The 19418-nt window shown below is 62.9% G+C and overlaps 3 protein-coding genes across 3 annotated transcripts; 2 read left to right on the plus strand and 1 right to left on the minus strand.

The window, feature by feature from the left end:
* Positions 1-4378: 4378 nt before the first annotated feature.
* Positions 4379-11349, plus strand: CDC42EP4 (CDC42 effector protein 4). The gene is made up of 2 exons (XM_014887515.2): positions 4379-4473; positions 9451-11349. Exon 2 carries the CDS (start codon positions 9576-9578, stop codon positions 10518-10520), a length of 945 nt encoding a protein of 314 aa, XP_014743001.2. The 5' UTR covers positions 4379-4473; positions 9451-9575; the 3' UTR covers positions 10521-11349.
* Positions 11350-13329: 1980 nt separating this feature from the next.
* Positions 13330-15800, plus strand: CPSF4L (cleavage and polyadenylation specific factor 4 like). Its single transcript, XM_088176810.1, has 7 exons — positions 13330-13835; positions 14038-14179; positions 14445-14543; positions 14688-14781; positions 15065-15107; positions 15218-15350; positions 15772-15800. Exons 1-7 carry the CDS (start codon positions 13476-13478, stop codon positions 15798-15800), a joined length of 900 nt encoding a protein of 299 aa, XP_088032936.1. The 5' UTR covers positions 13330-13475.
* A 394-nt stretch (positions 15801-16194) lies between these two features.
* MTNAP1 (mitochondrial nucleoid associated protein 1) lies at positions 16195-19396 on the minus strand. The gene is made up of 4 exons (XM_014887427.2): positions 18301-19396; positions 17915-18022; positions 17420-17536; positions 16195-17007 (listed from the first exon to the last, which is right to left on the minus strand). The coding sequence occupies exons 1-4, from the start codon at positions 19352-19354 to the stop codon at positions 16979-16981; spliced, it is 1308 nt and encodes a 435-aa protein (XP_014742913.2). The 5' UTR covers positions 19355-19396; the 3' UTR covers positions 16195-16978.
* Positions 19397-19418: the final 22 nt, after the last annotated feature.

Consider the following 19418-nt stretch of genomic DNA (forward strand, 5'->3'; position numbering starts at 1 on the left):
CACATCCCTCACCCTGGCATGGGCAAGGGGCTGCCAGGGCAGCGCTGTGCTGCATTTGGGAACCGGTCACCCAGTGCTGCTGCTCTCCCTTGGACTGGGAGGGTTGGGCTGCAGTGGTGGCCTTGCTGCTGAGCCACAGTCACTGTCTGTCCCCCCACGGTGTCCCCAGAGCAGCTGGCATTGCTGGTGGGTGACTCCTCTGACCACCCAGGGGTGCCCGTCCCCTCCTGGGGAGCCCCCACACCCCACTCGTGGGGACGGTGATGTGGGACAGAGGGGATTCTGTGCCCGGCTGGACAAATCCTGCTCCTCATGTGCAGCCCAACTCCAGCCCCAGGCGTCCCTGCTTGTGCAAGAGGGACTTTCCTCCCACGGGGGCTGGGACACAGAGCGGCCAGAGACGCGGGGCAGAGCAGGTCTGGGGAGTCGAGCAGCACAAGGGAGTTCCCAGTGCAAGGAATGCTCCTTGTGCCAGGGATGCCACCCGTGCAAGGGACATTCCCTGTGCCAGGCGTGCTCCTGGTATCGGGGCTGATCCCTGGCTGAGAGCTGTGAACACCGAGCTCCCCAGACACATCCTGGGAACAAGGGCATGCAGACCCTGGATCCCAGCCGTGAAGGATTTGTGTGTTCTCCCCAGCTCTGGAACAAAGCAGAGCCCAGACCCTGCTCACCTGCCCTGACCTGGCTCATCCCTGGCTGCCAGGAGGAGCCGGAGGGCGCAGCCACACCTGCGGCAGGTTTGGGGCTGGCACCGTGCCGGGGGGTGACGCTGAAGGCAGGAGGAGCCCGGGAGCCCGTGGAGAAGCCTGGGAGCCCTTGGAGGAGCCCTGGGAGGCGCCCTGTGAGCCTAGGAGGAGCCCAGGAGCCCTTGGAGGCGCCCTGGGAGCCCGTGGAAGATTCCTGTGAGCCCACGGTTTCCCACAGCTGAGGGATGCAGCCCCTGAGGAAGCGGGGAGATCTCACATCCCACGGCAGAGGGTTGGGCCCCTGCTCCCAGGGATGCTGTGCAGGGCCCAGGGCTCATTTTGGGCACAGCAGGGATGGGCTGAGTGCCAGTGGCGCTGGGGAGAGCTCTTGCTCAGCTGTGCTGCCTCAGTTTCCCCGTGGAACAGAAGGAGTGGAACCAGCCAGGCTCGCAGGGGAAGACCCTGAGCCGCCTCTCTCCCACCTCCACTTTCAACCAGCAATTTCCCAAAATCCTTCCCCAACATCCCGGCACTTCCAGGGAGGTGAGGGCTGCCCATTCCCATTCTCATTCTCATCCCCATTCTCACATTCCCGTTCCCGTTCCCATTCCTGTTCTCATTCCCGTTCCCATTCCCGTTCCCGTTCCCGTTCCTCTCCAGGCTGCTCTGTGCCGCAGTCAGGCAGGGTGAGCTGTCAGCACCAATCACTCCCCGAGGACCAAATCGGCCTTGACGTTTCTCCCGAGCGCTGCTCCCTGCTTTGAGGTTTTCCCGGGGGCAGAGCAGCGCTCGCTGTCAGGGCTGGGAGAGCCAAGGCGGGGGGCACAGGGAGATGAGGAACCCCCAGATATTGATGGGTGGATGGGGCAGCGTTGGAGCAGGAGCTGCTCCCTGCTCCAGGTGTGATGGGGAGATGTTGGTGTGCCAAAAATAAGAGTTTTGACCGATAAAGCTGGGCTGAAATCTGTGAATCGCTTGAATTTATTTATTTTAGAAGCAGCCCAGCAGCCTGGGCTCTCCCTGTCCTGCAGATATCTCCGGTTCCCTGCCAGCTCCTGGGACAGAGCCAAGTGTGTCATGTCCCCACCTTTCCCTTGCCTTGGGGACAGGGACAGCTCCTCCTGCCACGCCGGGGGCCAGACGGGACTCGGCGCATCCTCAGAGCCCCGGAGCTCTGGGCACTGCTCCGTGCCAGGGGTGGCAGGAGAGGAGAGCGGCGGAGAGGACGGAGCCGGGTCTGTGCCCCCTGCCCCACGCTGGGGGTGCCCGGGACACCCCCATGTCCCTGTGCCAGGGCAGGGGCTTTCCTACAGAAACCACAGTCCAGGTGGGATCATGGAATCACGGAATGGTTTGGGTTGGAAGGGAACTTAAATATGACCCAGTTCCAGGCTGGGAAGCCAGGTGGGAGAGGCCGCGGTGGCTGCGGCCCATGCAGGTGATGATTTCCTGGGGGACAGCGGGTTGGAGGAGCCCATTCCCTGGCACTGCTGGCCAGGGAAAGGTTCCAGCTGGGAAAGGTGAGAAGCTGCACCGAGAACCTGCCCACGGCACCCGGTGCCCACCTGGCCAAGGTGGGAGCGGGCAGAGCATCCTGCCGGGATTCTCTGGGTAACTGCTCCGCCCTGGGTGTTGTGGGGAAGGGGCTGAACCTCCCGGCTGTGCCCGGGGGTCTCTGGGGTTATTGGGGAGGTTTCTGGCAGCAGCCAGCGCTGGGGGGATTTGAGGGGGGCTGTGGGGACAGGGCTTTGTTCTGGCACCCTGGGGTGTCCGGACAGTGATCTCCAGCACTCAGGGAGAGCTCCCCGCTGGCTCGGCAGCATCGGCAAGACAAAGCTGGCAGGAGCTGGCGGCAAGAGGAGGGGATGGGGCTGCCGGGAACTCGGGCACTTCTCTGCCCTGCTTTTCAAAGTGCTTTTCAAGCCTTTTTCTTTTTTTTTTTTTTTTTTTTTTCTTCTCTTTCTTTCAAAAGCTGCTGAGAAGCAGCAAAAGGAGCCGGCGATGGCTGAGGAAGGGAGGGAGCGATCCGTGCTCCAGAGCCGCCCAGCACCCCGAGCTCTCCTCCCCAGGGCCGGCTGCAGCCGCGGGGCTCCGGGGCAGGGAAGGGGAGGGGAGAGGGCCCGTCTCTCCCAGGCAGTTTTTCAAGTTGAGTGGGTGCCTGCTCTTCCCAGCCGGAGCCAGGCCAGCCTGCGGGAGCCTTCCCGGCGGCTCCCACCAGCCGGGTGATGTTAATCCCTCCCGACTGCGCTGTCTCAGCCATCTCCACGCTCCCGTGACAGCGTCAGGTGAGGCGAGCAGCGCTGCACCGCTGTCCCACCAGCCTTCCAGGACGTATTTTGTCTCCACGTGAGCGGGTCGAGAAGCAGCTGGGGGCTGGGGCAAACTCTCCTCCTCTTCCTCACCTACCAAAAAGAAAAAAAAAAAATCACTGTTGCATCCAGAGGTGGCCCCCTCTTCACTGCGGGCCCGGGGCTTTGCCTCTGGCCTCAGCCTCTCTGTATGGAGAGCAAGGAAAATAAAATTTGCCAATAAAAGAGGCTATGAAAACGGCACTGGGGGAAGCAGCACAGCTCAGGATGGAAACACGGGATGGTGTTGGACACCCGGGCTGGGGGGTAGAGGCTGTGCCCTGGGTGCCAATTCCAGCATCTCCGCAGTTCCAGCTCCGTGGTGACACCACTTCCCTTCCGATGGAGGGAAACGTCAGCTCCAGAGGAGCCATCCCAGTGCCCGGTGCTGCCCACCCAGTGCTGCCACAACCGCCCCCCGATCGGGGGCTGGAGCTCCTTGCACCGGTGACACGAGGATCCTCCGGAACTCACAGCGTCGTTTCCCAGCACTCGACACCCCAAGAGCGGCGTGGCCAGAGAATCCCAGCACCCCACTCGCCACCCCCCTGCTTCCCTCCGCGGAGACGCCCAATTCCCCGGAATAGCCAAGAAACGCCGCATTAGGCAGGTTCGGGATAATCTCGGCTCTCCCGCCTCTTTTCTCCCACAAAGGTCTTGTCTTAATCCCCTCGAGCGAGCGAGCCGCGGCTGTGCAGCCTAGCACTCTCTCTTTTATCCCAGTGTCAGTGGGGTGGGATGGTCACGGGGGGGCCGCGGTGGCCTTGGAATCCATCCCTGGGAGCCCAGCACCAGCACCAGACGCTTGGGGTGACCACGGACCCCCAGCATCGTGTCCCGGCCACCGCCCACCCAACCCGGTCACGGCCCCCCAAAAGGGCTCGAGCAGTGGGATTGGCTGGGGCCAGGGATGTGGATGCAGCCTCGTGGGTGTCCCCGTTACGAGTGGAACGGGGGCATCGCTGCTGCCCTGCGGCTGAAGCCGCCTCCTCCCGGCATCTCAGCGCGGTTCTTAATTCCCCTTAATTAATTAGACTCGGTCACCCACCACCACCTCAACCCCGCCGCTCTGCCGGGGGTGCGGCCAGCTCCTTGCTCTGCCGGCGGGGATCCCACTCGGGGATCCCAGTGGGAAGAGACCTGTGACCGCATCCCCCTGGGAGGTGCCGAGCCCCCACTCCTGTCCCCTCTCCTGTCCCCTCTCATGTCCCCTCTCATGCCCCCCCTCTTGCCGGACACCCCGGGCGGGGCCAAGGGTTCCGCCCCCCCCGCCCCACTCGTGTTTGAATGGAGAGCGTGGGACCGCCCCGTGACGTAGCGCTGTGCCATTGGCCCGGGTGGGGCGATGATGTCATCGCCGTGGTGGGGGGGGCGCTCCGTTCCGGCGCGGCGCGGCCATGGACCGGCGGCGGCGGCGGCGGGGCCCGGGCGAGCAGGTACGGGGGGGGACACCGGGGGCTCCGGGAGTTCGCGGTGGCTCTGCGATACTCGGCCCCGCTTGGCCAGGTCCGGCCCGGCTCGTCCCGGCTCACGGCGGGGATCCCACCGCGCTCAGCCCGGCTATTGTCCGGCGGGCGGGCGGGGTCCCCGGAGCTGCCGCGCTCCGGTACCGGGCAGAGGGGCGGCCGGGACCCCCAGCCTCGTTCCCCTGGGGCCGGTGCGCGGCGCGGGTGGGCGAAGGGGTTAACAGGATGCGGAGCGCTGTTTGCCCAGCGCGGGGCACCGGCCCGGCTCACCCCACCCCGCCCCAGCCGCGATCGCCGCCCGTTCGCCCGCGGCTCCGCCGAGCCCCGCGCGGGGGTGGCGGTGGCCGGGGCTGGCGGGGGTCGCGGCCGGGGTGGTGGCTGTCCCCGGCTCGTGTCGGGAAGGTGGATCCTCGCCGAGCTGGAGCAGGTCCAGCGGCACCCCGGGGCTGGGCGCCCGGCGGCTGCTGAGTCAGAGCCGCCCGAAATCCCCGTCCCGCTCATGGCCCGGTGGCCCCGGACAGGGGTCCCGGCTGAGCGCAGCCTGCCCTCCGCCCTGCTGCCCGTCCCTGGGCGGCACACACCGCTGCCAAAGGTGCCCCGGAGAGAGGGACTGCCCGGCTGTGTCAGCGCTGGGCACGGGACTGGCTCCCAGACCCGCTCCGGTGCCCGCAGAGCTGCGGGTCGGTGGGCAGCGACGGCTGGCGGGGCGCTGGACTCGTCCCACGCCGCCCCGGTTTGACCCCGGCAGCAGCAGCAGTGTGAAGTATAGATGTTTCCAAGCGCCGAATCTATGGATCAGGGCGGCTGTTCCAAAGGGAGTTGGGATCTATAGAGCAGAAGAACTGTTCTGAAGGGATCGTTAATGGGCTGTGGGGGGAAACTGAGGCACAGCGTGCGATCTCTGCAGCCAGGACAGGGCTCGCTCCCCTGCCGGGCACGCAGTAAACAAATCTTGTTTTGGACGCAGCTCCCTCGGAAACCGTGGAGCGATTCCAGCTGAGGTTTAGCACCGAGGAGGCTCAGCCTGTTTGGGTCTGGGGGTGCAGAGCGAGCCTGGCCTGAACCCCGATCCCCTCCCGGCTCCGTGTCCCGGAGCTCCTCCGTGCTCCCTCCGCGGCCCCCAGCGCCAGCCCCCGGCGTTGTGCTGACCGTGCCGGTCGCTGCCTTTGTTCGCTGGGTTTTGTCCCGAGCACAAACAGCCGCCGAGGGCCCCCCGAGCCGGCCGGCTGCGGGCTCCGGGCCCCCGGCAGGTAGGGAGCTGTGGCCACGCTCTGGGAATTCTGCCTGCTTTACTTCCCGTCCACCCCAGCGAAACCGCAGGAATTCCGAGCCCGGCGCAGGTCGGGAGGTCTGTTCAGCCCCGGTATCCTGTTCAGCCCGGCCAGCCCCTGTTGTGAGGCAGAGCCAGGGCCAGCGAGGAGATAACCTTTCCCCCCGGAAAAGTCCCCTCCTGGCCCTGCAGAGCCGCGGGCTGGTTCGTGGCCTCGGAGCTGGAGGATTTATGGCCCTGTGCGTGTTCTGGCGTGTCCTGCCAATAGTTCCTTGCTGAACTCTGGCTACCTCCTGGCTGTTGGCAGTCCCTCGGGGAGCGCTTCTCTGCTTTTGGCACTGGCGGTGCGTTCCCAGCCTGGTGTTGCTCCGTGTGCCGAGAGCCCTGGTGAGAGCCAAGCTTCTCCTCCATCCCCGGCTCTGATGCTCGCTGGCAGCGGCTCTTCCACTTCCAGAGGCCGCTCCGTGCATCCCACGGTCGCGGTGCAGCGGCGTCCCGATGCCAGGGACAGGACCGGACCTGTCACCGCGCCGGGGTGGGGGCGGTCACTGGGGCGCCGGGGCTGCCCGCACTGACAGCACCGTCTGCCCCCAGGCCCTGGGAAGAGCCCGACCGAGGGTGTGACAGCGGCTGGGTCCCCTCCTGGGCCGGCCGTGGCAGGGTGTGATCCGTGCCCTGTCTCCAGCTGCTGTCTGCGAGACTCCAACATCAAAGGATCAAAGGATCCCCGAGGGGCAGCGCACCCCAAAGTGGGGCTGAGAGCAGGTGGGGTGGCCTCCCTGTCCCGTGTGTGGGATCTCCCTGGCCCTGGGCAGTGTGGGGGGACCCGCCCGGTCCAGCACAGCCCCTGCCCCAGCTCCTGGCAGGGCGGGGAGAGCATCCTGTGATCTCGGGGTGCTGCCTGGGGGGCTCTGCATGGAGAAGCCGGGGAGCTCGTTTGGAGCTCGTTTGCAGCTCGTTTGGAGCCGGCTGGGCCGGCCAGGATGCTTTCCCAGGTTGGCTTTCCCAGCCTGTGAGCGGGAAGAGCTGGGGGCAGGATGCATGGGAATGTGGCTGGACTTGGCATTTCTCCTGTGTGCACTTCTTCACTGGCCTCCTTCTCTGAGCCACTTTCAGTCTGGTCCCCACGGGTGACTGATGCTGAGTGGGATGAGATGGAGAGGATGGAGGGGGTCTCGTGGGAAGCCTGCACCATCAGGGCACGTGGGCCTGGCCAGGGCTGTCCCAGTTCTGTGCTGTCCTACAAGCAGACATTCATTTACAGGGACAATTGTGTCCCTGGGCACCTCAGGTTCTCACTCCTCAGAGCCCGTGATCCCACAGGGCTCAGAGGCCAGGTGGGAAGCAGCACAGGGCTGTCAGTACAAGTTATCCCTCTTGTTCTCGACCCAAGCATGCAGGTCCTGTCCCCTCCCCTTGCCCCAAAGCCCTGCTGGGGTTTGGCTCTGCTCTGGGCTCGCTGCCCCGGCATGGGCAGCGCTGCCAGGTGCCTGCGAAGTCTCTCGGGTTACCAGCAGCTTCCCCTGGTAGGTGGCTGGACAGGCAGCGCCAGCGATGCCTCCCCGGCCTGGTTTTCTTTGTGAAAGCGCCGGCAGCGGGAATGTCACAGGATCTGCTCTCCCCGAGGGGGAGGAGGAGAAAAGGGCTCTGTGTCCGCGTCCCCGGGGCCGGGCTGTGCGGGCAGCACTGTCCATCTGTGCTGCCATCACCTCCCGGGGCGGGCTGGGACCGAATCATCGGGGGCTAGGGGCAGATTTTGGCTGCTGTGAGGAGGCTCTGTGGGCTGGAGCGTTCAGGGGAGGGGACACGGTGCTGGTTTGGAGGCTGTGACGGTGATGGAGAACTGCTGGCCCCGCCGGTCCCGCTCCAACCTCCCGGTGGCCCCTTTGCCGCGGCTTGCAAAGTATCTCACAAATGCTGAACTTGGCCCCGAAATCTAAATACAAGGGAGGGACAGTCCCCAGATGGCCTAAATCAGCAGCACGGTTGCCTGGCCCAGCTGGGGAGCTCGCCGGGAGTGTTTGTTTTATGGAAAACCAAAGGCTGCAGGAATGCTGGCCTGGAAGGAGATGTTGGAAGGGGAAAGTGTTCGTGCCATGCACACGCGCCCGGCCGGAGATCCCAGAGAGGGAGCGGGGTCCAGAGAGCTGCTCCTGTGTTGTTGGGAGGGGCAGGAATTCCCCCAGCTCCAGTTTGAGGTGTAGGAAGGGGGTGTGGCTCCTTGGTGGCTTCCCCCAGCTAATGGGGATGGACTGGGGGCTCCCTAGCTGGTCCCCCATGTGCCATCATCCCCCTGGGGGCTCAGGCTGTGCCTCCCTGGGCTGGTGGGGTCCTGCACAGGGCTGGACAGGGAGTGTGGCCATGTGCCACCAGTGCCGTGCCACTCCTGCCCTGGCCAGGCCCATCCGGGAGCCGTGCACGACAGGGTTGGGCAACGGGACTTTGTCCCAGCGTGGGGCCAGAGTCCATCCTGCCCGGCCACAGCCTCCCTGAGCTCCTGCTGCTCCTGTGGGGGACAGCGGGGTGTCACAGCGTGGGTGTGGGGTGTCCCCTCGCCGTGCTGGCAGCTCTGGGGTGGGTGCTGTGGCTCCTGGCGGTCCAGCCGGGCAGGACTGGGCTGTGCTGGGACCATCGCTGCCCTCGGGCTGTGGGGCCGGTGGGCACCGGGGGGGAACGTGGCCCTCGCCCCGAGGACACACGTCCATCCTGTTCGTCCCTTCCCCGTGCGTGTCACGGGGCGCGGTGTCGCCGGCGGTGCCCGCAGGGAGGAAGAGGGCGGCCACGAGCCCTTCCTCCCCGGCAGCCTCTCCCGGGACCACCTGGGGCTGCCTGGCGCCATGGGATGCAGGGACACAGTCGCTGTCCTTGTCCCCTCCTGCGTGGCTACGGACACTGGTGAGCTGGTGGTCCCGAGGTGGCCGAAGAAAGGAACATCGTGCCCGTTGCCATTGTGGTCCGACAGAGCCCTCGTCACTTGTGTCACCTCTGAGTCACAGCGGTGACGATGAGACGGCCGGGGGATGGTCACGCATGGACTCAGCTCCGAGGAGCAGCACGGAGGGTTTTGGGGGGCTCCAGAGCAGCAGCAAAGCTGTGTCCCCTCGTCCCCATCCAGCCAAGCATGAAGGGGTCCCCATCCTGGTCCCCCCGTCCCCCTGCTCGGCTGGCGGTGCCTCCCGGGGGCTCTACGCCCTCCTCACACACTTCCTGCCGTCTGTTTCCAATTCCTCCTGGCGTCTGCTCCTCCCTGCTTTCTTCCAATTAGAAAAAAAAAAAAAAAATCCCAGGCATCTTCTCAGCGTGCAGCTCGCAGAGGCTGGAGCTGCGGTGCCCCGCTCGGGAGGGCTGGGGCTGCACCAGGAGGGGACAGAGGGTGCCCTTGGTGCCCTGCCTCTCTTTTGGTGCCCATTCATGTGGGGCACAGAGTCAGGGATCATCCTGAGGGATTTCTGTGCCCAGGTCTTTCTCTTGAGGTTCTCTCTGCTGTGGGGATGGGTCTGGGGGTGTGAGGAGCTCAGGGGGGTCTGTGGATGTGTCCTGTGTGAAATTGAGCCAATTCCTGGGGAGAGCCAAGCAGCTGGTGGGCACGGGGTCACATTTTACGGATTGGTGGGATGAAATCTGGCACCCACCCACATCCTCAAAACCTGACCATGTCCCTCCTTCCTCTGCCCTAGGAGTGACCCACCCGTGACTCCACGAGGATCCCGGCTGTGGAGCCCCAGCTGTGAGCAGCAGGCTCAGGACAGCGTGCCCAGGACAGCAGTGGCACAGCGTGGCACAGCCTCCCCTGGTCGCCACCATGCCCATCCTCAAGCAGCTCGTGTCCAACTCCGCGCACTCCAAGCGCCGCTCACGGGCTGACCTGACGGCCGAGATGATCAGCGCTCCCCTGGGCGATTTCCGCCACACCATGCACGTGGGGCGAGCCGGGGACGCCTTTGGGGACACCTCCTTCCTCACCAGCAAGGCCGGGGAGCCGGTGCCGGAGGTGGGAGAGGAGCCGGGAGCCTCTAAGCCCAGCCTGCTGTCCCGGCGCTTCCGCAGCAGCAAGCGCTCGCAGTCGGTGACACGCGGGGACAGGCGGGACATGCTGGGCTCGCTGCGGGACTCGGCGCTCTTCGTCAAGAACGCCGTGTCCCTGCCCCAGCTCAACGAGAAGGACGTGGACAGGAGCGCGGGGCAGCTGCCCAAGAGCCTCTCCTCCAGCCCCGTGAAGAAGCTGCCCGAGGAGATGAGCCCCGAAGAGCAGCAGCGCCCGAACGGGGCGGCCGCGGGGCCGCTGAGCCCCGGCTTGGACGAGCGCGACTTCGGGGACATCACAGAGCTGCCCGTGGTGGTGGCCAAAGGCGGGGCGGGCTTGAAGCACGCCGAGTCCATCATGTCCTTCCACATCGACCTGGGGCCCTCCATGCTCGGGGACGTGCTGAGCATCATGGATAAGGAGCAGTGGGAGCAGGATGAAGATCCCGAGGCGGAGGAGAGCCGGGAGGAGCAGGAGGAGGAGGAGGAGGAGGGCGAGCCTGCCCCGCCTGGCTCCCCGCTGGTGGCCCCGCCGAGCCAGAGCCCGGCCCGCGGCGCTGGTGGCCGCAGCCCCAGGGACAGCAGTCCGGTGTCCAGCTGCACCTCGGGGCCCGAGGAGCGCAGCCCTGTCCCCAGGCCACCGAGCCAGCGGGGAGGGGCCCTGAAACGCCCCGACAAGGAATTCTCGTTCGCTGATGAAGATGATGATGAGATCCGGGTATAAGGGCGGGCGGCCGCGCCGAGGGTCTCGTTCTCACCGCGGTTGTTTGGACACAGGGATGAACACTCCAACTGGTGGCACTGGGGAAGACTGGACTCCTCTCCTGCCTCGTTCCCTCTCTGTGCTGCAGCAGGACAGCTCTCTGCTCCCGGGGCTGTTCCTGATGTCTGGCAGCCCCCAGAGAGCTGCAGCACTTCCTGGGAGGGGGAAGCAGACTCCATTTTGGTTCTTTCTGCTGGACTTTGGATATTAGCTCCTTTCTCCTGCCCCCCCTGCCCGTGTAAAGCGATTTAGGATCCAACAAGACGAGCCTTTGGAGTTTTAGCCCCTTTAGTAATATATGTATATTTTCCGCCGTACAGTTTTTACTGTTTTCTGATTTGTACTTACCTTTCTCTACTCTCTTTTGGTTTTAACTGAGGGAAGATTTCCCACGAGGAAGAACATGTCTCTGGAGCTCAGAGGTGGCCTGGGACTATGGGCAGCTCCAGTTTCCTGGGTTTCTTGGGGACTTTCTGCAGACCCAGAGCCTCCCTGTACTGTGGCAGGTGCTCGCTCCCCATCCCTCGGATGGATGGATGGATGGATGGATGGATGGATGGATGGATGGATGGATGGATGGTTCCATCCCAGATTCTTGACCCTCCAACCAGCCTGGGGGTCACAGGGACGCTGATGGAAGTGTGGTTCTGTCCCCTGTGGGAGCAGCACCTGGAAGCCACAGAACCAGGGTGTCCCAGTGGGGCTGGGCAGTGCTGGGAGCAGGCAGCTGGAACAAGAGGTTTTATACCGTGTATGTACAAATGCAAGGAATAAAAGGAAATGCTAGTGACTGCAGTGGCCTCAGTTCCTGACGGGTGACACGTGGGAGGAGTGTCCTGCCCAGGCAGGACCGGTGTCCCTGTGCTGCCACCAAGCCCAGCTTGTCCTGCTGCCCCTGTGCTCGCTGCCCATCCCTGGCCGTGCTCCTGGCCATGGTTTGGGCACCTGCCGTGGCCCAGCTTTCTCTGCCCGTTGCCTGAGGAAGCAGGAGAGCTCCTGCTGGCCGGATCTGGCTCAGGGCTGGGACCCTCGGGCCAGGCAGCTCCTGCCAAGGGAGGCTCTGCCAATCCTCCCCCGGCCCTGATCTCTCCAGCCAGGGAGGAGGGGATGGTGCTGGGGGGGCAGGACTGGCTGTCCCTGCTCCCACGGGCTGGGGGCCAAGGGGTGCCCGGGGGGTTCCTGGCTGGCATGGCCCTGGGTGATCCTGGCATAGAGAGCAGGGCAGGTCAGTCCCATCCCACAGCCAGCTTCCCACAGCTCAGCCCTTGGGGAAATGGGGCTCTGCCAGTGCTGGGAGTCACTTCCTGCTCCAGCCCCTTGGATGGAGCTGGGCTGAGATGGGGCAAAGTACCAGGAATGGCTCCAGAGCCTTCCCCTGAGCACTGCCAGGCTCTCCTCACTGGAGAGAGGGGATGGTTTATCATTTATCCCCCTAAACATCTCCCAGCCCTGGGAAGGGCTGGATGCCCCTGTCCACCCAAATGGAGAAGCCAGGGGAGCAGGCAAACGCTGTGCCACAGTGGGGACACAATGGGGTCCTGTCCTGTCATCCTGGGCAGGGGACATTGGGCCATTGTCTGGGACAGGGAGAACAACAGCAGCTGCAGCTGGAAGCTCTGAGCTCACCAGGCTGCCTCTGCCCCGGTCACCGTGCCCCCTGCCCTCTGCCAGGGTCCCATGTCCCACTCCCTGAGCCAACCATCCTGGTCATTGTCACCAGGGAGGTCGCCAGGCTGCTGGGGGACAACTGGCTCCTCTTGTCCCTTAGGGATGCTCTGGCACAAAGCAGCGAGGTTCGGTCCCTGAGGTTTGCCTCCTTTGCTCCCCGGGGCTGTGGGGTGGGGACAAGCCCTGGGGTGACATTTACGGGCCGCCTGCCACTGTCACTTGGCCACCCTGATCTTTGTGACGCCTGTCGGCTCCAGGCTCGGGCTCGGCAGTGCCGCGATGCCGCGAGGTGATGGGGCAGAAAGTGTGTGCAGGGCTGCTGAGCACAGCTGGGACACGGCCCCGCTCCGTGGGACAGGGAGTGGCCCTGGGACACCGGGAGGGAGCAGGGACAGGGACACTGTCATGTGTCCTGGGCTGGTGGGGAATGCTACAGGGAGCCAGGCTGCACCTCCAGCCTCCCCAAACCCCTCACAGGTGGGCACAGTGACATCTGTCACATCCCTGGGCTGTCCCACACTGCTGCTGGGTGGGCGGTGGGTGCCCAGCACCAACCCCTCGGTGGGCACAGTGACATCTGTCACATCCCAGGGTGGCACCTGGGCTGTCCCACACAGTTGCCAGGTGGGTGGCGGGTGCCCAGCACCCTGCAGCACCCACGGGCAACGCTGTGGCCGTGCTGGTCCAGTGGTTTGATGGCAAGTGACAGAATGGGGGCAGGGCTCCAGCGGCCGTGTCAGCCCACGGCGCCCCGGGCGCTGAGCGTGGCCACCGGAGCCGTGTGATGGAGCAGGGATGGAGCACTGGGATAAATCCAGGGGCTCCTGGGGGTGGGCTCTGGGAAGCTCACGGAGCCCTGGTCATGCCCAGAATGTGCCACCAGAGTTTGGCACCCATGAAAGCCCCAAAGCAGGGATGGAAGGGGATTCTGGGCAGCCCAGTGGACGTGTGCCTGCCTGTGGATGTTTGCCAGGTGCTGGAGGGCAGACCTGGGGCTGGTGCTGCCCACCCAAACACACCCAGCATTCCAGCATTGGAATGCTCAATCCCAGCTCTCCAGCCATATTTGTCTCTATTTAAAGCCCCGAAGTGAGGGGTTAACCCAGCTCCCAGGCAGCCCCAGCCGAGGTTTCTGGAGGAGAAGCAGATGTAGGAGCGAGGGGCTGCCTGGGGCTGATCTCCCCAGCTGCAGCAGCAGGCAATGAGGGCTGCAAATTGGGATCAGATGTGGGCAACTTCCCCCTCATAATGCAGCACTCCAGAGCTGCTTGGGTTCTGCTCTGCCTGGGGAGGAGGAGGAGGAGGAGGAAGAGGAGGGTTTTGGAGTGTTGCTGGGGCCCAGGGTGGCTGCAGGGACCTCCGGAGTGTGGGGCTCCCTTTGGAGAGCTGTGTTTCCCTGCCTCTTGCCCTGCCTGTGCCAGGCTGGAGCGGGCTCTTCCCGGAGCAGGGATGATGCAGGAGCTGGTGGCTGGCGTGGAGAAGATCAGGTTTGACTCAGAGGCTGATGTGGAGGAGCTCGGAGCTCGGCCCCTGCCCTTCCCGGGGGTGGACGGTAAGTTGGGGACAGGGCTGTGGGAGTTTTTGGGGTTCTCCTCTCGCAACACTTGCGTGGTTTTTATCGTGGCTCTGGGCATTGCTCCCTCAGGGATGCAGCTGGCAAAACTCCTGGGGGGCTGCCAGGGTCCCCAGTGTCCCCATGGTCCCAGCACTGGGGGTAGAGGGAAGCCCTCCCTACCCCGGAGCAGCGGGGACAGGCTGGCTGTGACAGCGGGGACAGGCTGGCTGTGACAGGGCTGTCCCAGGTGTGCAGGGCCACCCCCGGCACGGTGGAGCCAAGCCCGCGGTGTGCAAGCATTGGCTGCGAGGGCTCTGCAAGAGAGGCGACGGTTGCGACTTCCTGCACGACTACGATGCCACCAGGATGCCCGAGTGCTACTTCTACTCCAAGTTCGGTAGGTTCGGGGCTGGACATCCCCGGGACCCTCCTCCCACCCCTCCTCCCCTCTCGTGTCCCTCGGTCTGGCCTCGAGCAAGCGGCTGATGCCACCTCCTGACTGCGGGAAGAAGTGCCACTGTCACTCGGGGTCACTGTCCCCGTCAGCCCCAACCAGGCTGTTCCCAGGGCACCCCAATTCCTCTCACCCAGCCCATCCTTGAGTGATTCCCGCTGCGTTTGGCCGGAGTGAGAATTGTCCCGACTGTCCCTTGTTCCCGCAGGTGAGTGCAGCAACAAGGACTGTCCCTTCCTGCACGTCGATGCCACCACTGCCAGCACCGTGGGCTGTCCCTGGTACGACCGTGGCTTCTGCAGGCACGGTGAGATGGGGCAGGGCGTGCCCAGCGGGAACAGAAACCCAGCAGCACCCGGAGGGGATTTGGGCTCGGGGCTGCAGGGAAAGCAGAGCTCCCACAATCCTGGGGTGATTCTGTGTCACTGTGAGTGTCCCCTCTGCCTGGCAGGTCCCCTGTGCAAGTACAAGCACACGAGGAGGGTGATGTGTGCCAACTACCTGGTGGGATTCTGCCCCGAGGGACCCAAGTGCAAATTCGTGCAGTACGTACTGGGCAGGCTGGGGAGGGCTTGGGGAGTGGTTGGGGAAGGGAAAATGCCCTCTCTGAGGTGGCTGTGACCCTTGTAGGGTCAGGGACAAGGACACAAAGGGTCTGAATTAAACAAACCCCACACCCAAGGTGTGCTGCTGACAGCAGGGGACAGCCCTGGTCCCCATGGAGGTGCCTGGACCAGCTCTAGGACATCCCTGAGGGGGTTGTGGGATCCTCAGGAGGGTCTGGGGGCACCACAGGGACTAACTGCCTGTCCTGTGTGTCCCCTCCAGCCTCAAGGCCGGGCTCATGACCAGCAGCACAGACCCATCCAAGGTGAAGCTGCTTTCCCTGTGCCCACGGGGGTGATGCCCCAGCTGGCCCCCAGCTCCTGTGGGGCAGCAGCTGAACTGAACTGCCCCTCCTGCCCCCTTTATTCCCTCCAGGAAGCTGGGTGTCCGTGGGGGCTGGTACAGAGGGGTCTGCCTGCTGCAGAGGAGAGGGCAGGTGAGGATGTGCCACCCAAGGAGCCACCTCCGCGTGGCACCCAGCACCTGGCAGCTCATCTGTGGGACACCAGTGGGTGCCCCCCGAGCACACAGAGCCTGCTGGAAGGAGGCACTTGCTCCAAGGTGAGAGGTTTTGGGGAATGGGAGGGCTGGGAGCAGCAGTGTGATTTTGGAGGGAGAACGAGGCGCGGCAGATGATGTGGGGATTCCCAGAATGCTCCCAAAACAGCTTCTTTGACTGGAAATGTATTTTCCTTGTGTCATTTGGCTCTGTCCCCCCGGAGCTGGGGTGGGAAGCAGCAGGGGAAGGGATTTCAGTGGCAATAACCACTGGGAGAACCCTGGGAACAACAAATCCCCCTGGGTGAGAGGTTTGGTGTAGGTGGAGGTCTGGGGGTGCTGTTTCCATGATCCCATTCCACTGGAAATAGGGTCAAAACCAAAGTGTGGGAGTGGCTGATCCAGCACAAACCCATTCCCTGTGCCCCCAGAGCAGATCAGTGAGTCCCTGTGCGAGTGAGAGCGGCAGGACTGCGCTGGAAATGCTGCTGGGAAAGTGACTCCAGTGCTCCCACACGGATCGGGGAAGGAGGAAACCACGGAACACGATGGACACGGCACCGGGGGCAGCTGCTGGACTGGAAAAGCCAGCAGGGTTTGCCCAGCACCAGCTCACAGTTGGCACAGGCAGCACAGAAATCACCTCGTGCAATGAAATTTGGGACTTCCCACAGCTGGCTGCTCCCCCTGGCACTGCTGCCTGTGGGCAGGCTGGGACAGCAGCAACAATTCCCAAGGTTTGAAGGGGGGCAGGACTGGCTGGTGCCAGGATCCTGGGCACAGGGGTGAGGATGTGCTCATCCCTTTGAGAAGGGGGCACAAAGCACCACGTTTCACATCATAACCAAAGCAGGAAAGAAAAAACCACACGAACTTTTATTGCTGGTGAGAAGAGTTTTTGGTGCAACACTTCTGTCACAACACTACTGCACTGTGCAGAATAAAGAGCTCAGACTTTTAATTCTTGGCTTTTCTTTTTGCCCTTCATGCCTGCAACATGAGCAACCCTTTCCCAGACATGTCTGGGAATGGCAGGCTCCAACTAGCACTCCTGACTGTCCTGGTTTGTCTGCTGCAGGCACGGGTTTGCCCTTTGGGCACAACAGCTCATCCCATGGATTTATTTTTTTTCCTGGAATTAGGGCGCTGTGGTCTGAGCTGCCTTCACACAGGTCCTGGCCCAGTCCCACCAGTACAAGGGGTGAGTACAAACTGGGCTGGGCCAGGCACAGCTTTGAATTTAAAGGGTTATTGGGGTTGAAGCCCACCCTGCTACAACACTGAGCTACAGCAGAATTGTTAAATCCTCTCTAATGACAGCTCAGGTCAAGGTGTTGTCCCCTGTCCCAAACAAGGGCTCTGGGACTCTGCAGGCTCCAGGAGCTCTCCTGCCCACACAGATCTCTCAGGGTGCCTCTAATGTTTCTCATGTCACTACTAAAAGCTGCCTGACCCACGGAGGGGTGACCACAGGCTGTCCCTGTCCCCTCTCTGCTGCACAAGCCATCCTGAAAAGTGGCCCCTCCTCAGCTCCAGCCAGGCCCCTGCTGCTGGGAATTCCTGCTGGGATCCCAGTCCTGGGTGCTCTGCTGCCTCCCAAAGAGCTGTGCCTGTTCCCTGGGTGCTGCTCCTGCTCCTTCAGTGATATTTTCGCCAGCGGTGCCCCTCTGGAACGACAGGGAGAAAAATTTCAGTAAAAGCATTGCAGTGTCAGCTGAGGGATCTTTTTGGGGGGTTCCAGTTGGGATCCATTTCATTTGTCAGGAAATGCAGGGAACAGGAGCTCCTGGTGGAACATCTCCTCCCTCTGCCCAGTGTGGGCTTTTCCAAGTGCTCCTGACAATCCTGGTGCTCTCCAGGGAGTCAGCAACTGCTGTCAGTAATTTATTAACCAAATTCTTCTGCTCACCTAGAGAATCCTGCTCTCTGAGCTCTGCTGTTAGTCTTAAATGGGGAGCATTTAAATAATATAATTATTTAAATTATTCCACAGCTTTAATTAACAGGAATGCTAAAAAGACTCTCCAAGTGCTGCAAAAGGAAGAATTCCTGAAATAGGAAACCCCAAGGAATTCTTACTGAAGTGCTGATAGTTCCAGCCATAGCTGAGCAGGCAGTAGCCAGCCAGGAGCATGGAGATGCCAGCAGGTCCTCCCTGCTTCACGTGGATGTATTTGGCACAGTAACTGCTCCAGGCTGTTGGGAGAGAAAGGAAAGGGATAAATCATGGGCTGGTCTTGGAAATTCACTGTTTCCATGCAACTTTACAAAGCTAAAATTTTATTTTTATTTATAATTTTAATTTAAAATTTTATTTATAGTTTATTCCCGGTGCCCAGAGAAGCTGTGGATGCTCCTGGAAGTGTCCTAGGCCAGGCTGGATGAGTTTTGGAGCCACCTGGGACAGTGGAAGGTGTCTCTGCCCATGGCAGGGGTGACACTGGATCATCTTTATGGTCCCTCCCAAACCATTCCATGATTTGTGCTTTGTAAAGATCCAGGCTGGCCACTGGGACCAGTAAAGTAAATCAGGGAAAAGTGGGATAGATCTCTCCAAAATCCAGGAATTCTTACCTCTCTGTGCTGCTCCCAGCAGGCCCTGGGGAGAGAAGTTGCAGGTGCTGATCCAGGTGTGCAGCTCCCCCAGTCTCACCTCCATCAGGGGCCTCTCCCAGAGGGGACCTGCGGGGTGACAAGTCACAGTGCTCATGGAATGTGGGCTTGGGAAAGGAGAGGGAATCACCTCACCCACAACGTTTGGGCTCTGTCAGCTCAAACATGCAAGAGCCTGACTCCAGCCTTCATAAAAACATCACCCATTGGCTTTGCAGGCTGGAGGATTGCCCAGTTAAACCTCCTTGGATTCTCCTGGATCTTTCCCTGGGCAAACCCAGCAGCTCGGCATTCCCCACTCCTCCTTTCCAATTCCCAGCAAATCCCAGCACAGAGATTTTCATTACCTGGTTGCCCTTGTGTGAAACCACCCTTGGGTATCTCTGCTGTGATCCTCACATCCTCGTGGAATCGCTTCCCCGGAAAAATCCTCAGCCCTTCACCATCAGGATACAAGTCTGGAAACCACTCCAAGCCCATGGCACCGGCCCTGGCACTCCTGCCAGAGGCCTGGGCTGAACAGCTGGGCTGGATTTTGGGAGTGTGGAGCAGAGCCAGCTCCGGGGCTCTCCCCACGTTCAGCACGAGCTCGGTCACTCCCTCCACCCGCTCCCCGCTGTCCCGCAGCCTCTGCGGGCTGCTGAGCTCATTTTTGGATGCCCCCTGACCCGTCAGTGACAGATGGAGGCTCTTGGGACGCAAAGCATCCACGGGGGGTTTAGATCCCACCCCAAATTTCAGGTGCACCTGCTCCTCTCCTGCCGTGAAATTGTCTTTTCCCTCCTGTTGGGTCAGATCACCGGGGCTATTTCTGCTCTCAGGGGGCCCTTGAAGTTCCTTTGTTGCCTTTAAACGTTTTTTTTCTCCCTTGGTGCTCCCAGTCCCGCTCCCCACGGCTCCCTGGCTCGGAGTCTCCTTGCTCTCGGATTTTTGGGCAGTTTTGCGGCGCTGCGGAGCAAGGCCAGGCTCCGTCCCTTCCCCGGCGCTCCCCGCTGCTCCAGCCCGGCTCCGGGGCTCCTTCTCCCGGACCACCCTGGCGCGGTGCTTCTGGATCACCACCTTCACCCCCTTCTGCAGCTTCTTGGGGACATCCTCCACCTCCTCGGGGTGCAAATCCAGGCTCCGGGCCACGTCCTGCACGGCGCGGGAGCGGCTCCCAGGGCTACCGGGACCCGCACCTGGGCTGCTCCCGGGGACCGCCTGAGGCGCTGGGCTGGCGCTGCCGGTGCCGGGGGAGCGCTCGGGGCTCGCTCCCGGTGCCGATCCCGGGGCGCTGCCGGTGCCGGGGCCCGGCCTGGGGCTCGTTCCCGGTGCCGGCGCGGCCTTGCAGTGCGGGAGGTGCGCGCGGAGCCGTTTGAAGGGGCGCTGGCAGTGCGGGCACAGCTCCGTGCCCGCCGCCATCACCGCGCGCACGCCCCGCCACCCCGTCCCGGTGACGTCACAATGGCGCAGCTCCCCCTCCGCC

Source organism: Sturnus vulgaris, chromosome 20 (genome assembly GCF_052056855.1).
Source record: "Sturnus vulgaris isolate bStuVul1 chromosome 20, bStuVul1.hap1, whole genome shotgun sequence".
NCBI lineage: Eukaryota > Metazoa > Chordata > Aves > Passeriformes > Sturnidae > Sturnus > Sturnus vulgaris.

Coding starts and splice junctions, on each gene's coding strand:
- CPSF4L (XM_088176810.1), top strand. CDS start 13,476: ATGCAGCACTCCAGAGCTGCTTGGGTTCTGCTCTGCCTGGGGAGGAGG. Junction 14,180..14,444: donor CTACTTCTACTCCAAGTTCG/GTAGGTTCGGGG, acceptor TTGTTCCCGCAG/GTGAGTGCAGCAACAAGGAC. Junction 15,108..15,217: donor GCAGCACAGACCCATCCAAG/GTGAAGCTGCTT, acceptor TATTCCCTCCAG/GAAGCTGGGTGTCCGTGGGG.
- MTNAP1 (XM_014887427.2), bottom strand. CDS start 19,354: ATGGCGGCGGGCACGGAGCTGTGCCCGCACTGCCAGCGCCCCTTCAAA. Junction 18,023..18,300: donor TTTCACACAAGGGCAACCAG/GTAATGAAAATC, acceptor GTCACCCCGCAG/GTCCCCTCTGGGAGAGGCCC. Junction 17,008..17,419: donor CTGGAACTATCAGCACTTCA/GTAAGAATTCCT, acceptor CTGTCGTTCCAG/AGGGGCACCGCTGGCGAAAA.
- CDC42EP4 (XM_014887515.2), top strand. CDS start 9,576: ATGCCCATCCTCAAGCAGCTCGTGTCCAACTCCGCGCACTCCAAGCGC.